General features: G+C 65.9%; 2 protein-coding genes and 1 pseudogene across 6 annotated transcripts in view; 1 reads left to right on the top strand and 2 right to left on the bottom strand.

Moving 5' to 3' along the window:
* Positions 1 to 782: 782 nt before the first annotated feature.
* On the bottom strand, positions 783 to 7,942 carry CFAP410 (cilia and flagella associated protein 410). 2 transcript variants are annotated; one of them, XM_016143518.2, is made up of 7 exons: positions 7,754 to 7,942; positions 6,452 to 6,470; positions 5,112 to 5,158; positions 4,150 to 4,379; positions 3,266 to 3,437; positions 2,464 to 2,560; positions 783 to 1,769 (listed from the first exon to the last, which is right to left on the bottom strand). In XM_016143518.2, the coding sequence occupies exons 1-7, from the start codon at positions 7,828 to 7,830 to the stop codon at positions 1,638 to 1,640; spliced, it is 774 nt and encodes a 257-aa protein (XP_015999004.2). In that variant the 5' UTR covers positions 7,831 to 7,942; the 3' UTR covers positions 783 to 1,637. The 2 variants fall into 2 exon arrangements, with proteins under 2 accessions (XP_015999004.2, XP_015999005.2); XM_016143519.2 differs by having other exon boundaries at positions 2,464 to 2,557; positions 7,754 to 7,941.
* Positions 6,678 to 6,796, bottom strand: LOC118614921 (annotated as a pseudogene).
* Positions 7,943 to 14,045: 6,103 nt separating the features above from the next.
* The window catches only part of TRPM2 (transient receptor potential cation channel subfamily M member 2), a 44,348-nt gene continuing 41,962 nt past the window's right edge, over positions 14,046 to 16,431 (top strand). For 2 of the 4 annotated variants that reach the window (XM_036238117.1, XM_036238118.1), the window contains exon 1: positions 14,046 to 15,106. The gene's annotated coding sequence lies outside the window, so the exon portion shown is untranslated. Of the gene's footprint in view, positions 15,253 to 16,431 lie in introns of all 4 variants that reach the window. The other 2 variants (XM_036238116.1, XM_016143521.2) reach the window with 2 other exon arrangements.

Here is a 16,431-nt window from a genome sequence, read left to right as displayed (position 1 = left end):
TGCGCTCCGGGGGGACGCATCACGCCCGCACTCACCGCGCTGCCCCGTCCCACGCGGCTGCCTGGGCACTTAGCCCTGGGCTGCTCGCGGCCGCACTCCCGCCCAGGCTCAGGATGAGGGGCCGGGACTCGTGGGGTTCTGTGGGGAGGCCCTGGCTTTGGGGAGCTCTCAGGCCACATCAGGGGGCCAAGGCTGGCTCGGTGGCTCCAGGGACCAGGCTGGGGCCCGCTGTCCCCGGAGCTGCCTTTGTGTCCCCACAGGTCTTGGCAGGGCACCTCGGTCACTCCAGGGGGCTGGCGGGCACGGCTGCGCTGGCCCCGTGCCAGCCTCGCCACGTTGGTCCAAGCGCCCGGCAGCCCCTGGTGCCCGGTCCTGGAGCTGGGCCCTCGGGTCCACCCCGCCCGTGTGGGTGTGCGCCGGGCCCAGCAGGCGGGGCCGCGTGTCCTCCTGGGTCTCGGAGCTGTGCGAGCTGGGGCTGGCAGGACACACCCAGGGGTAACACCCGCTGGGCTTGGCGCCCTGCTGCCGGGGTCACTGGGGAGCCCAGAGCAGAGCCCGTTGAGTGTCCCTGTTCTGGACCGGAGGCCCTGGGTGGACGGGGTGGTCCTGGTCCACCCTGGGGGCTTCGAGCAGGCAGCGGCTGGGAGTGGGGCCCCGAGAGCTGACGGCCTCTGGTCCGGCGGGAGAACCACGCGGGGTCACGGGGCCTGGGCCGAGGCTTCTCCCGACAGGCCCGCCCAGGGGACCCCGCGTGCGGCGCAGCAGCACACCCGCCGACGCGGTCCCGCAGAGGCGCAGCTTTATTGGGGGCGTCCCGGGTCCCACGGCGAGGACGAGGCACACGTGTGATCTGCGCCCCGCCTCCAGCCCGTCATCGCAGTGCCCGTGAGGGAGGACTTTCCTCCAGGGGCTCGGGGGCCGCACGGCTCCCGTTCCATGTAGGCGCATCTTGGCTTCTGGGGGTCACTAGGAAGGCCCCCGAGGGCTGCCACGTCACCCCCCAGCTCCCCTGCATCACGGCAAGGCCTGTGACTTCCCAGAGAAGGGAAGCGTTCTAAACGCAGTTCCCAGACGTCTGTCCTTCCCGTGGCCACATGTGGGTCCCCGAGCAGACATGGCAGTCCTGTCCCCCCCCCAGGCCTCTTACGCAGGGCGCACACATGCTCCATGTCACCGCACGGCTCCAAAGCTGCCGCCCCTCCCAGCCCAGCCGTCCCTGGTGGCGGTGATGGTGACATGCCTGTGAGATGCCCGTGGTCCAGAATCTGCCCCCAGCTGAGCCAGAGGCCTGATCGGGGCAAATGCACGTGAGCCGGGCCCTCGGTTTCAGAAGCAAGGCTGAGGCCATGTCGGTCCCAGCAAACTGCCCCCAGGTGTGACGTCAGGGCCATCTGTGCAGGGAAGGGCACGGCGGCCCCCCGGAGTGCACGTCGAGGTGGGCCCTCCGCACCGGTGGCGTCCATGGTGAGGCCTTCCGTGCGGGCGGGGGCCTCCTGAGGATGCAGCCCCGCGTGCTGGGGCCCAGCTGGGTCTGCTGAGGCTGTGGCTGTGGCTGTGGCCTCCGGTTCTCAGCAAGGCTCTGGGACTTCAGCGCCGGGTCTCGAGAGGACGGCCTGGCAGCTCGGGCCGTCGCTGGGTCAGTCCATGTCCTCCTGCACGTCCCGCCTGTGCAGGGCCTGCAGCTGGCCGAGCACGGCCTGGTGCACGGCCTCCAGGCCCTCGGCGTCCAGGTCCTGCAGCAGCAGCAGGATGGCGGCCAGGACATTGCTCTGGGGATGGAGTCGGTGGCTGAGCACCACGCCTGGCAGGGCCAGGCTGCCCACACCACGATGCACCAGGGGCCCTGGCCAGAGCACGCCAGGTCACGGGCGGATGGCCTTCCAGGCAGCCGTGGCCACCACTGTGGTGTGGCGGTCACCACCTCGGGGACTTCCTCCACGCGGACTCACCTCGTGCTCACAGCCTGGAGGCCCAGGGAGGCTGGGGACCGGGCCCCGCCACACAGCTGGGCAGTGGCCGGGCAGCCCCGGGCTGCTCAGTAAGATGTGCTCACACGCACACACGTGTGCTCACGAGCGTGACATCTGCGTGTCACGAGTGGACGCGGGCAGGGAGCACCACCACGCCTGCCGCACACATGTGGGCAGGCACTCGCACGCGTGGGGCCCGGGGCTGCCGGCGCCGACATGCCTGGGGTGACGGGCAGGTGGCCGCAGGCTGGACTCGCCGCAGCAGCCAAGCCCCCCAGCGAGCAGCCTGCACAGCCCTCTTTCCAGCCGCAGCGGACAAGGCCCCCGCGGGCCGCACAGCGCCTGCACCGAGCCACACGCGGGCGGGCGCGGAGCCCAGGCGGGGACCCCCCCCCACCTCCACGGGGCCTGGCTCTGTGCAGCCCCGCTGTGTCTCCCGCCCCCACGACTGCCACGCACTGGCAGAGGGAGCCAGTGGCCCCGTCACACTCACCCTGTTCTTGCGACCGCTCACAGCCTCCCTCTGAGAGAAGGAAGGGGCGCGGTCCCGGGCGGGGGGCTTCAGGCCGAGCTGCCCCTGGACGTTGCTGCTGGGGACGACAGTGCACGGGGGCTGAGCGCACGGGCTCGCTCCCCCGGGGTCAGCCCCTGGAGCCCCGGAGCGCAGGGAGGAAGGCGCCCCGAGGTGGCCCGCCCGGCCCCCAGTCCGCGGAGGGGACGGGCGCCAGAAGGGAGGCTGGGACGGAGGAACCGAGGCTCCAGCACCTATTTCTCTCTGCTGCCTGGGGCTGCCCTCCCGCACCCGAGCTCCTGCCCACGGCGGAGGGTGAGGGGGGCCGAACCCGAACGACGCTCAGGGCGCCTGACTCGCGCTGCGCCCAGGAAAACTAGAGGGTGCCTTCGCCTGCCACGGGGACTGAACGACCGTCTCTGTGACTTTCCCCACGTTCAGTCTCTGCTCCGAAACGCCCAAGACAGTCGGACTTGTCCTCAGAGGCCACCCTCCCCGCCCCTGCAGGCTCTGGAGCCGCACTGTCCCCTCCTCCAGCCCAGCCAAGTAACCCCGCCTCCGGGCCACCCCCATGCACGGCTGGAGGGCTGGTCCCCACTGCACGCACGCCACGCCCTGAGCCTTCTCTCAAACACCGAACACCGAGGGCCAGGCCAGGAAGAACTGCCCTGGGCGACTCGCTCCGGCCCTTCCCAGAGAGGTGGCTTGCGGGAGGGCCTGCTGACTCTCCCAGAGGGAAGACGGCGTGGCGGGGGGACAGATGGGGACAGGCCCGCGGGCGCACCTTGCCTCCTCCTCGCTGTAGCTCAGCGGGTCCCCGTGGGTCTCGGCAGTGGCGCTCATGGTGCTCAGGGTGTAGGACAGCTCTGTCTGGCCGTTCCCTGTTCCCTCTCTGCTGGGGGCCATGACCTCCTCTCCCTCCAACAGCGCTCGGGACAGCTCCTCCTCAGTCACAGCTGGAGGTGGGGAGGGGGGCAAAGGCGTCAGAGTGGCCTCATGCGCACAGGCCCCTCGCGGCGTGGCGTTCAGCAGCCTGCCTTAGAAAGGGCTGTCTGCGCGTCTGGTCACCCCACGGCCAGCTCCCGGGGGGTGGGGCAGGCTCCCCAGCCCCAGCTCATGCTGGACGCACAGCAGATGGCCAATGACTGCCTGCGAACCTGAATCTCAGCACTTCTCAAAAGAGAATATTCATAAAAACTCGAGTCGAATTGTAAAAAGAAGTGGCATGCACTGCACTTATTCCATTTCTCTCACGTGACTTAATTTCCCCAGATTTTATTTATTTAAAACTGGTCAAATGGCAGAAAAGAACTATGCATTTAAGACAAGGACTCGGAGCCGGCCCACGGGGGATGCCAGTGGACTGACCAGAGAGAGGCACAGCCCGGCACGGGGCGCTCTGGGCTGCGGGGCCCTCGGCCTGGGGGACAGTCTTGCCCAGGGGTCATGGAGGAGTCGCACTCAACCAGAAGAGGTGGACACCACGTGCCCAGGGCCGGAGGGCAGGGGCGCCGGCAGCCCTGGGTCCCCACAGACCAGCAGTGGCCCTGCCCGGCCGCCCGGCCCCTCACGTGCTCGCCAGGGCGCCCGGACGAGCTTGGAGCAGAGCATGCTCAGCAGGGCCGGGCGTGGACCGGGGTCCCGGGCGCCGGGGGAGGGGACGCCTACCCTGGTTGTCCAGCCGCTGCAGGCGGGGCAGGTTGCGCAGCACCGTCATGCGGTAGCGGTGGGGGTCGGGCCCGCAGCACGGGTTCTCGGCCAGCCACAGCACGCGCAGGTGCGGCAGGCCCTGCAGGTGGCGCAGCTCGGCCAGGCTGGGGATGCAGTTGCCCCGCAGGTACAGCTCGCTCAGCTGCCGGCACCAGCTCACGGGCTCCAGGCTCGACACGCTGTTGACGCTGCGGAGACACGGGGGGCACCTGTCTGCACCACGCCACGGAGCAGGGAAACCGAGGCACGGGGTCTGCGCGTCCGCGTGGCTCCCAGCCCAGCCGTTCAGGCTCGGGCCCGGGCTGGGCGGGCAGCACGGGCACCCGCAAGGCGACCGCGGAAGGCACAAAGGACGAACAGGGCGGCCAGCCGTCTGATCAGGAAGGGAAGTCACGGGAGCTGTGCGGGCCCAGGGCCAGTTCCAGAACCTTCTGAACTACCAACAGGGGGTCCGCCTTGCGGAGTCTGAAGCCCCATCAGGCTGACACGTGGGGACTGCATCAGAGCAGCAGCGTCCACCGCGTCGGCGGCCTCCCTGGGTCCGGTGAGGGCAGAGGGGGCTCAGGGCCAGACCGGGCTCAGGGCCAGACCCTCCGCGCTCCCCGGCCGCCCAGAATCCCAGTGACAGAACGTGCTTCACGCGAGGTTTCCGTAGCCTGTTAAGACTAAGTGACTCCGAGAGGTGACAATTACGAATCCCGGAGCATGTGGTACAAAGAAACTGGCAGAGCCCTGGGCCGTGAGGGAACCAGGCAGAGGCCAGGGTGCTGGGGCAGACGGACATCTGGGCATCCTGGACTGCAGCGTGGGGCGGAGCCCGGGAGTGTCCGGGTTATCCGAGGTCGCAGGTCTGCAGGAGGACAGAAGGTCCTCCTCTGCCGAGCCCCGGGCACCCAGAGCGACAGCGGACACCCAGGTACCTGAGGGTGATCACTTCCAGGCGGGGCATTTCCCGGCATATGGAGATCTGGGGAGGGAAAGCACGTGCTTGCAGACTTTGCTGGTGCGGTGACATCGCCTCTGTCCGCCAGCCCAGCAGAGGGGCAGCGTGGAGTCGCAGCCAGCTCCTCGCAGGGCCTGCGCGGGCTGCCTGCCGCCCCGCCGCCCCGCGCCCCGCACAGATTGCGCAGGAGCATGCGGGCCCCGCTGTGCAGCCGGGACGTGCGCGCGGCCTGGAGGAGACGCTGCGTCACTGCCAGCCGTCCGCACGGACCGTCCTGCCTTTAGACGCCCTCGGAGGACCCCAGGTAAGGCGACCTCAATGCCCCCCGTGCCGGACCTTGCATCTCGCTGTCCCTGACTGACAGGGGAAGGATGGAAGTCCCTTCTGGCCAACACAGCTGGGCTAAACAGGAGACCAGGGACCTCAGAGCCTGTCACCACTGTGGAGCCAGCGGGAGAGAGCAGTGGGGGGCTCAGGGGGGTCCCCCCAGCTCCCCGGCCTGTATGGCTGCTGCATGCTGCCACTCGCCAGGCGTGGAGCCAGACAGGCCCTGACCACAGTGGCTCCCGTCGCGGCAGGGGCCGGAGAATGTGCGATGCCTTCGTTTTCTGCTACGGGGGCGTTTTTCCTGCCAAACGTGCAGCACGCAGCTACCGTACGAGCTGGTGTCGGCTTTCCTGGGGAGCTTTGTCTTTAAGGAAAAAGGCTCAGCTGAAGTTGCAAATGTGGGTAAGAGCTGCGTAGCTGGCTGGCATTCAAGGGCCGAGCAAATTGGGGACATTCATTCTTGGTGTCCCAGACCCACAGCCCACCCGGCTCTGTGCACTGTCCTCCACCCCCAGCTCCGGCTCGTCCTGCCACTGGGCGGGGGTGGGGGAGGGTGTGAAGCTGGATGCGACCAGACGGGGAGCTGAAATGAGGACCCTCCTCCTCCTTGAGGACGTGAAGTCCAGGAACCCACAGAGAGCCCAGCCAAGTGCCCTTCTCTGAAAGCAAACACAGCCCCTCCCCCCGCCGGGTCCCCCCAGGTCAGCTGGGCTGCACTTGGATCTGCCCTGCCCCCCACCCCCACTCCTGAGACCTGCACAGACACAGGAGCCTCTCCGTGACATGAGATGTTTAAAGGACTTCAAGATAAACGTGGGCCCTTCCCTGGGGATCCCTGTACCCGTGGTCCTGCCTTGCTCATGACAGGGGCCACACAAGGGCCGGGTGAGGGCCTGGAAGGAAGGGGTGCAGCTCTGTCCCCTTAATAGTTCTCCTGTAGGGGAGGCTGCGGCCTCGGGTGCATCTGGAGCCGGCCAGCAGAATACTTACATCTGTGAGGCGGCTGCCCCTGGGGAAAGAAGAGACACATACTTTAATTTTGTTAAAGGCGAATACAAAAAATTAAAAATAAAAATTCAAAAAATTAATGACAAATGCGTAGAAACGTTAAGAGCCTATGATTTTCTTTCTTTTTTTTAGATGAGGCAACCCTTGGTTGACCTCACAAATTGCAAAGACCTTGTCAGCTTACAATCACTTATTTTGTTATTTTTCACGCCTATAGCACCGGGTCTTCCTAGGTGGTCCCCCGTCCAAGTACTAACCAGGCCCGACCCTACTTAGCTTCTGAGATCAGGCGGGATCGGGCTCGTTCAGGGTGGCATGACTGTAGACTAGGAGCCTATGATTTCAACAACAAAAGAAAGCTCGTCCAGAAACTGACGAAGGTGTTAAAAATCATCTCCTGGTTGTATGTCCTTCAGGGGGTCACGTAGCGCTTCTGGTCCTGCACTGAGCCCACAGCACCTATATCCCACGTCGCCTCCCGAGGTCACCTTGGGAGAGCTCCTCCTCCCCCAGGACCGAGGTACAGAAATATTACTGACTCCTCGCTATAGTCTCTCAGCTCTTTTTTTCCCCCTAGAAATGGTGTTAGTCACCTGACCTGCCACCTCATTAGGAGACTTGGCTCCCAATGACCGGCAGTGTCACAAATGGGACCCATCCACAGAGATAACCATCTGCCCCACTAAAGCTATCTAGAAGCCCCACCATGAGTCTTCAAGCAATTCTACTTGTTCTAAGCAAGGCTAGCAGGTGGGAGCCTGTGTCTGAAACACCACCGCTGGGAAGGGTGGGCTGTGTGTGAACATTCCGGAATGACCTTTGCCAATCCCCACCTGAGTTTGTGCAGCACCTCCCAGAAGCTATGGGCCTTTGAAATCTGGAAGGCCGGCCTGGGAGAGGCCAGGAAGGCTTGGCTGAAGGTGCTCCCTCCACCCCAAAATGCTCCTCCACAGAGCATAGACGCTGGGCAGGGGGCCCCAACCCAGGGCTGACATGCTGGGAGGCAGACCCCAACTCAGGTCGGAGGTGCGAGGGAGCCTCCAACTCAGCGCGACGGTGCGGCGAGAGGGGAGCAGAGTGGGGCCCAAATTCAGGGAGGAGGTGCCCGTACGAAGGGGGCCGCAACCCGGGAGGAGGTGCGGCGAGAGGGGGGAGGGCCTCATCTCAGGGAGAGGGTGCCGGGCGTAGGTCCCCATCCCAGGACGGAGTCGCCTGATGGGGGGGGGGGGGCGGTCCCAGGGCAGGGGTGCGGGCAGCGGGGACGGCCCAGCTTCTGGACCTCACCAACAGTTGAGTTTCCGCACGCTGTGCAGCTCCGAGGCCTTGGCCCGTGACAGGACCATCTTCCGCGTTAGCTTCATGGCGGCGGGCCGCAGGACCCCAGACCCCGGCCGGGCCTTGGACCCGCCAGCAACCCGGAGGATTTCTGATCCGCCGCGGCGCGTCTCCAGGGGGCGGGGACCGCGTCGTCAGGGGCGTGTCCCGCAAGCCCATTGGCCTCCTGGCGAGGGGGCGGGGCAGCGCGAGCGCAGTAGGGCCGCCTGGGCCGGCGCTCGCCGTGGTGGCTCCGCCTCCTCCTGCGGTGGCTCCGCCCCTTTCCCCGCGCGGGCCGAGCCTCGTCCTGCGCTTGCGCGGCGTGGGGTCGCCGGGCTGTGACGTGACCTTGTGGCGACCCGAGAAAGCGACCGTCCCCTGTCCTGAGTTCCACCCCCGCGCCCTGAGCTCCAGCTCCAGCCTCGACCTTCGAGCTCCCGGCGCCGAATTCCCACCCCGGCTTCCGGCCCCGAGTTTCAGAGCCCCAGCCCCGGCCCCAGCGTTAGAGGCGACGCTCCCCAGGCTTCCCTGGGTCGCAGGGTTTAGACCGGAAACGGGGAACCAGGGCGGTCCTGGGGCCGCGTCGCTTCCCTCGCTCCCTCTCTTCCAGCGTTTAAGGAAGTGAGGCAGGTGCCACAGCCCCGGGGCGGGGGGGGGGGGCAGCCCTAGCAGCGCCTTCGCAAGTACTTAAACCTTTTAGAAACCGGAGGTCGCCTGGGCTGCGGGTTACGTTAAGACAGGCATTTGGGATCTGAGATGGGTTAGGCCCACGAGACCGAACTTCGTAGCCTCTTCTGAGACCTCTTTTCCTGGCTTTGGCCTGCCCAGCCCAGTCTCAGCAAAGATCCTGCCAGGTCATCCCCCTAACCTTGCCATCTGACCAGCCTCATCCTCCCTGGGTGACGTCTGGTCGTCCTGCCCTGACGTTAGCTAAAGGTCTACCCTTGAAGTCTCGTTTTCCATCCACTGCCCCCCCCCCCCGCCCCCAGCTCTGCTCCTCGTCCGTGAAGCCCCCACTTGTCTTCCTTTATTTGGAGTGGAGCCCTGTCTCTCTCCCCTGTTGCAATAACCTCGGGTAAAGCCGTCCTTACCATTTTAACAAGTGTCAGGGTAATTTTTTATTTCTCAGTGGTCAAAGATTGCGTCCCTAGATGTCACAGCAACAGCCAAAGCCCAGGGCCCCCAAGATGGGTGGAGGACCTGCCTGTATGTGGAGGCCGTGTCACCACGAGGCGTCGTGATTCGGTGGGCGAGAGTGGAATTTTGCTGTGTGATCTCCTGTCCCACCCTATCCTGCCATTTGTATTATAAAGACAATATAGGGGATCCAAAAGAAAAATGTCCCCACAGTGGTGTGACAACTGCTGCTGCTTTCTGTGTTTTGTCCTATGCTCTGTGTTTTGCTGGGCCGGTGGGAGGGGGGCGGGGGCTGTGAGGGATTTAGCAGTCAGATTCTTGCCCTGACTCTCTTATTGGTGCCTGGATAAGGTGGCCCCAAAGTGGTGCATGAACCTCCTCAGGCAACAGATCTTTGGCATTCTTTAGAGGTGGAAGGCAAGCCTGCAAACAGTGCCAGTCAGCACTCTAAACACACTGGCTTTAGTAGTGGCCCCCCTGGGGACCTGTCCCAAGTGTCAAGGCAGGGAAGTATGGCCTCTGTGTTGGAAGCCTGCAATCACAGAAAGCCAAGGTTTTGGTGGTGGCCTGCAGGGACACTGCGGGGCCATCACTGGGCAGAACCGTTCCAGGAACAGGATGGCCCGTGGGCTGGGGAATGCAGAAGTAGTCAGTGCTCATGGTGGCGACGGGTGCCTGCTGGTCAGCGTCGGGTTTGGGAGGATAGGGCATCTCAGAGCAGTGCGTTCCGAGTTCTTAGCCAGCAAGCAGGCTGGCTAATGAGGCTTGAGCTTAGACGGGGGTCCCCAACCCTGGGCTGTGGACTGGTACCAGTCCATGGGCTGTTAGGAACCGGGCCGCACAGCAGGAGGTGAGCAGCAGGCGAGTGAGCAAAGCATCTGTATTTGCAGCCGCTCCCCAGCGCTGGCATCACCGCCTCAGCTCCACCTCAGATCCTCAGGCCTTAGATTGTCATAGGAGCACCGGTCCCTGGTGCCACAAAGGTTGGGGACCGCTGAGCTAAGAGAAATGCAGACAACAGCGGGGCTCAGCCCCACCAAGAGTGGCTGGGAGCTCCTGGCAGGCCCAGGCTGTCTGAGCTCGCACAGGGTCACCAGCTGTCCCAACTGGGGAGCCACGTCTAGTGACCGGGACCTGGAGAGCAGGCTGGGTGAAGAGGCAGTGCAGGGCGAGCGGAGGGACCCTCCAGGCTGTGGGTAGGGACGCGGCAGCAGCAGGAGAAAGAAACGTGCAGGAGCTGGTTCTCGGGGACATGGCAGGCGTGTGACGGGGCACTACACGCTTCATTGTGACACGTGCCAGGGGGCTGGCGGTTGGTGGGACAGGGCTTTAGGGAGGTCTGTGGGCCAAGCCCCATGAGAATGGCCCCTGCCCCGCCCCGCGACAGCGCCCGAGGGCTGAGGCCTCCCTGCGCCTCTCTGCGGGAGGCCTAGCCCTGGAGGGCGATGGATGAGGGGGGCCAGGGCGCAGAGGGACGGAGACCCAGCAGGGGTGTCCAGGCTCGGTTGGGACTCACTAGGGGTGTGTGCTCATCCCACCCCAAGCAGTTGCTGGGGAACGGGGACCCCCCCTCCCGAGTCCACACAGGCCGGGCATCCGCAGGAAGCATCTGCTTGTCTTCCTGGCTGGGGCTGGGGAGGGGCTGCCGTCAGGTCCCCACGCGGGGGGGCGGGGGGGGGCAGGACGCAGGCGTTTTCACGTGGGCCGCCTGTGGGCGACAGGGTGGTCGGGTGTGAGTGGGTTGAAGGTCCTGGTGATTCCAGTGACAGTTGTGAAGTGGGGACTCTTCATGGTGAGCAGACGTGTGCTTTGGGTCGTGTGGCTTTGTCGTTCCCAGAATTCCCTCCCATGTAGCTCCAGGGGGACGTGTCCCAAAAAGAAACTGGCGTGTGCTGTGGACGGCGCGAGAGGAGCAGAGGCCACTGTCACCTCCAAAGGCCGTCCTGGTCACAGACGGGGTGATGCGTGAGGGGCCACGGGGTCTTCCCAGTGGGCCTGCCCTCCGCCCGCTCCCCAGTTCCTGTGCAGGCTGCTCCCTGCCTGGGGCTGCTCAGCGACCCCCTTCTCAGCTTCTCCTTTGGGTGTCCAGGTCCCCAGTTGTGTGCAGGTGAAGTACTGTAACGTGACCTGTTTTGTAACATTCACAGGGTTTTGCTTCCCTAAATGGACCCTGGCAGGCGGGACGGCCAGAGTTGCTTAAACCAAAATGAGACGGTGACTCACGAGAAACCAAGGGTTGTTGCTTCGAGTGTGGCTCAATCTAGGGTCTCAGTCTCCCCCCTGGCCCCCCACAGTTGCCACATCCAGGTGCCACCCACCCTCTGCCCCAGGCCCACACCCCAGCAACCCTCAGTCCTGCGGAAAAAATGCTTTTTCCCAGCAGCTCAGGTGCAAGGCTGGGGACTGGCCCGGCGCGGGTCCCGTGCCACCCTGGACCTGTTGCTGTGGCTGCCTGCAGGATGCCTGGCTGCCAGCCCGAAAGGGGCGGGGACCCAGAGAAACGTCTCCCCAGGGAAGGGGGGGTCACTGCTGCTGCTCGCCCTGCAGCAGGCACCCCGCACTCCCTCTGTCCCTCGCTCCAACTGCCGGACTCCAGGGCAGATGCCCCTCTCCCAGCGGTCGCCCTGGGGCCCCCACGGAACGCCCACATGCGCACACCCTGGGGTGCTCACCACGGCCCTGGCCACACTAGGGCGCGCTCTGCTCTCTTCTAAAAAAAAATAATTCACCATCTCCAAAGGCCTCGCTGACCGAATCCGGTTCTGACACCGCGAAGTCACAAGCTTCACGTCTGCCACCGCCAGGTGTCCAGTCGGGCACCTGCACATTTCCCGTGCCCACGACTACCGCGCTCCGGCCTCACCGGCTCTCCTGAGTCCTCAGGACCACGGGGTGGGAGGGCCTTCCTGTTTCAGGTGGCCCGGAGGGTGGCAGAGGCCAGGGTGCTGGGCCCAGCCCTGTGCGCTATCAGTGATGGTGCTGCTGTGGGGGGCCACCAGGGCACAGGGACAGGGCCACACTCCTCCCAGAGCCCTGACCCCTAGGCCCTTGGCTGGGGGCCACACCACAGCGGGGCAGGACCCTAGGGCTCAGGGGAAGATTTGGGCTGGGCAGTGGCAGCAGAGCCTCCTGCGGGCTGGGATAGTGGCAGAATCTCTCTCTTTGCTCACAAGGTCACCCTCAGGGTGGACAGTGCCCCCTCTCCCCGAGTTTCCTTTGGGGACTCCCACCTCCCAATGATGAGGAAGCAGCTTCGACTTGTTGGGGAACAGGGGGGTCCCAAGATGAAAGAACAAGGAGGGAGCATGGCAGCCTGGGCACCACTGCAGGCCAATGCCACAGAGGGGCTCAGGCTGCGAGCGTGGGGCTGTCGAGGAAGGAGGCGGGGCAGGGGTCCTGGCGAGGTGGGCGCTGTGGCCCGAGGCGCGGGTGCTGCCCGGAGGGCTGCCTCAGACAGCTTCCAGCCGAGACCCTCCCGAGAGACTGCCACCACCCAAGGGTGTGCCTCCCTGCCCGTCGTTGGTGGCGGGCACAAAGGCAGGGCCCTGTGGCTCCCGGGGGCAGCTCCGTGGACCACCTGACCTCAGAAAGCTCCTGCTAGGCAGCCTGGAGCTCCTGCAGCTGTGCACCCAGCAGCCAAGAAGACGGACACCTGCCATCTCAGTGTCTGACAGTCGGGGATCTGGGAGCAGCCAGGTGGCCTGGCCTGGGGCCTCTCGTGACAGGAGGCTCCTTCCTCTCCACAGGGCCTCCTCGGAGTGGGCGAACAGGGAGGGAGGGAAGAGGGAGAACCAGAAGGGGAAGCAAGGGCAGCGAGGGCAGGTCCCCTCGGGAGTCTTTGGGGCAGTTCCTTAGCTGTTCTGAGCCACAGCTTCCCCACAGGAAATGGAATGAGGCTTCCAGCCACATCCGGACTGGAGGACTGCACACGGATGGGGGTGGGGGTGCTCAGTGTGGGCCCTGGAGAGGTGGGCGTATGTGACTGCAGGGTGTGTGCCGAGAGGCCAGGAAGGGTGGACTGGAGACGAGTTTCCGCCCTCCGGGCAAACTGCGGAGTGCTCCGGAGAAGGGACAAACGGCTCGTGTTTACTGATTCTCTTCAGTCTCCTGAGCGATCGCGCGCAGGCCAGGGGTCATTTCCAGCCCGGCCCCATCACGGTCGCTATGGCAACGTGCCACCTGTTGGAGCGCCCTGGGCAGGCCCGCAGCCACGGAGAGCGTCCGCAGTCGCTGCCGCCACCAGCCAGCGCCTCTGTATGCTCCCGCTTCTATTTGCATCTCATTGATAGTCCTTTGCGATGAGAAAGTTCTGGAATGCAGATGACCAGCTGACTTAAGAGAGAAAGAAAAACAATAGTGCCCCTAAGAGACGCCTGCAGGACAGAGGGTCCCAGCAGGATGTCCGGCGCTTGGAGCAACGAGAACATGGGAAGTAGATGTGGACTTGCACACGAGGACACCCTGCGGGGAGGGTGCGCACGCCGACCGCTTCCAAGGCTTCTTGCTCCAGGGACCAGGAGAAGAGACGAGGAGATCGCGGAGAACGCGGAGGGGCTTGGAGGCTGACCCTGGGCGTCAGCTGTAGCTTGTATCCAGCTGGCACCCGCTGACCTCAGAGTAACTGTCATTGAATTACAAAGCCGGCGTTGCTGTAAAACTTAATGAAAGGCCATGGAGACAGGGGTGGGGGGCGCTGGCATTGCCAACCCCCTTCTCCTTTACCCATGCAAGTTACACATTTCCAGACTCGGACTCTTCTTCCAAACCGTCCCTGCCACGCACGTGGCCTCTCTGGACCAGGCGTCGGCCGACCAGAGCCCCAGGCCAGACCCGGCCGCTGCCTGCTTTAGCAAATAAAGCTTTTACAGCCGCGTCCACCAGCTGGCGTTTCGCCAGCGGCAGCTGTCCGGCTGCAGGTGGCACGGAGGCCGGGAGCGTCTGCCACCTGGAGCGCCGCCCCTGCTCCGGTCCTGCCCCGGTGGCCCCCGGCCCCACCTGCGCCCGAGGTGGCAGCCTTGCTGCCCTGCGCCTGTGAATTATCGATGGCCAGCGCGTCACGCCGCGGGCTCGCGGAGCCCCCTCTCACGGGCTGCGGTTTCGCGCCGGCGGCCGGAGCCAGGGCCTTTCATCGCGGGCAGGACGTCCGCGCCCTGCCCCAGCCCTCCGCTCCGCACTGCCCTGACCCGAACCCGGAGCGGCGCTCCGTCCAGACCAGCGCGGCCCGTGTGCCTGCTCAGGGTCGCACGCCTTTTGATTGCTGCGGGAAGGACGTGGCTAACTGCGGCGCCGTCCTGGCGGATGGCACGGGGCCTTCTTGTGCAACACGCGGTTCTCCTCCGAAAGGGAAGGGGCCTCTCGGGGCACGCACGCCTCAGCAGAAGCGTCTCCTGAACTCCTTGACCTCAGACGGCGTTCCCACAGGGGTCCAGGGTGGCTGGAAACAAAAGCCAGCCCGTGCCTGTCCTTCAGGCGGCCCCGGCGCCTGGCTGTCTCAGGAAACAGTAATGGCCCCCGCGTGGTCCGAGCCAGCGAGACAGACAGGGCTGAGGGGAGGCCCCCTTACGAGGCCTCGACACCTGCCAACACCAGCTGCTGACACTGGCGGGTCTCAGACCCCTCTCTGGGGTGCGGCCATGCAGCCAGCTCACCGCGACCGTGGGCACCCACAGCATCGGCTGGGCGTCAGGCTCTGAGAATGCAGCAGCCCGCGGCTGGAGGGCTGTGCCCCCCGCAGGCCGCTGTGCCCACGCCGCTGCTGCCCGGTCCTCCCTCTGTGGCGCTAACCGCTTTGCGGGACCGGCTGCAGCCACCTTCCTGCCTCTCAAAGCGTCTGAATAAACAACCAGGCCCTGCCCCATCCCAGCGGGGGGTCCCGCCGCCTCCCACAGCTGCGAGAGCCCTCTCATGGTGCCTCTCTGGTGGCCCGATAGTGGTGTGGGGGGGGTGCACTGGCCTGTGTCCCCGCTGGGCGTGGGAGGGGCAGGGGCACCGGAGGCAGGGCTTTCCGGACAAGGGTGCTGTGCGCAGAAGTCTGGACACTGGGTCAACGTACCCGGGGGAGGAAGTGAGCGGTGGCCCTTGGCTGGTTTGGAGAAGCCACAGGAGGCCCACTCGTCAGTTCCCTGGACTTGAGCGCTGCCCGCCCAGGACCCTGGGTGCTGCAGCGGAAGGAGCCGGAGGGCCTTTGTGAGTGAGAGCATTTGCCGTGTGCACCTGTCCGAAAGCTGGGTTGCTTTTTAGGAGCCAGAGCGCAGTCGCTGCCCATCCTCCTGAGAAGGGACCGTGCTACCAGGGGCTGAGTCGGGGTTCTCTGGGACGGCCAGCTCGCTCAGGTCGGGTGGTCTAGCTCCTGCGGGCTCTTCCTTGGCTCTATCCCGAGGCGCGGGACGCGGCAGGCTGCGCGCTCGGGCGGAGTGACGCAGGCGCGCTGCGGGGCCCCGCGACCGGTGCGGGCAGGGGACACGAGGCGCGCGCGCGCGGGGGCGAGGGGTGCACGCGGGGCCGGGGAGGGTGTCCTGCGCTGCAGCGCGAGCGACACAGGCCGAAGCGCTGCCTCCGAGCAGGTATGCGCTCTGGCGGGGTGACCTGGATGCCGCGGCGAGGTAGCGGGACCTGGCGCCGGGCGGAGGCGCAGGTGAGGCGGGTGCGCCGCCGGGCGCCGGGACCTAAGCGCGGGCCTTGCCGCGGCGCGGGAGCGCGCGCTGGGAAGCGGCCGGGACGCAGGGGTGAGTGCGGGCTCGCGAATCGCAGTGCGGGCGTCCGCGGCGAGGCGGCACCGGGCCGTGGGCGCCGCGCCGCGCGGGGGACCGAGCTGTCCGCGGCCGGAGCCTCGACCTGCGGAGACCAGGCTTGGCGGCCGGGGGCTTCGAACCCCCGGACAGGACCGCAGGAGGGACTTCCTTTGCCCCTGATGTCCGCACCGTCACAGCCCGGGAGTGCAGGAGCCAGCGGGGCAGGAGCAGCAGGGAGCAGCCGCGGGGTTAGAGGGGGGCGTGGGGGGGTGTGGGGGGTGCACATCCGGCCGCGGCCGCTGAGCCTGGCCAGCCCGCATCTAAAGTTGCTCGCTCTGTTTCCTGGCGGTGGTCTTTGGGGCTGCGGAGGGTGGGGTACGAGGAGCCCCAGTCTTCGTGAGCTTCGGTGGCAGCCATAAGAAGTTGTGCCCAGGAGCGGGGTTCTGACTGACCTTGGTGTCTGTTCCTGAGGGTCCAGTGGGTCTGTCAGCTGCCATAGCTGGGGACACAGGAGCCGGGAGGTCCCAGGCTGGGACAGGTGGGGGGGCCGCCCCCCTTCCATCACCCTGTGGGTCCCCTCGCCCCGCCCCCTGGGGGACGGCTTGGTGCACAGCGCAGGGCTGGACCCTGGCCCCACGTGGGCCGCAGCCGGCTCAGGCCGCTGGCTCTTTCACAGCAGCTCGGCATCCGCGAGGGCCCCGTGACAGGCAGCGCTCATGTGTGTGTGCGTGTGTGCCGACGCCCACGCCGTGCGCCTGTCTGTGCGTCCGTCCCCTGGAG

This window comes from Rousettus aegyptiacus, unplaced genomic scaffold, assembly GCF_014176215.1.
Source record: "Rousettus aegyptiacus isolate mRouAeg1 unplaced genomic scaffold, mRouAeg1.p scaffold_m13_p_20, whole genome shotgun sequence".
Classification (NCBI taxonomy): domain Eukaryota; kingdom Metazoa; phylum Chordata; class Mammalia; order Chiroptera; family Pteropodidae; genus Rousettus; species Rousettus aegyptiacus.
This window is presented reverse-complemented; position numbering and strand designations above follow the sequence as displayed.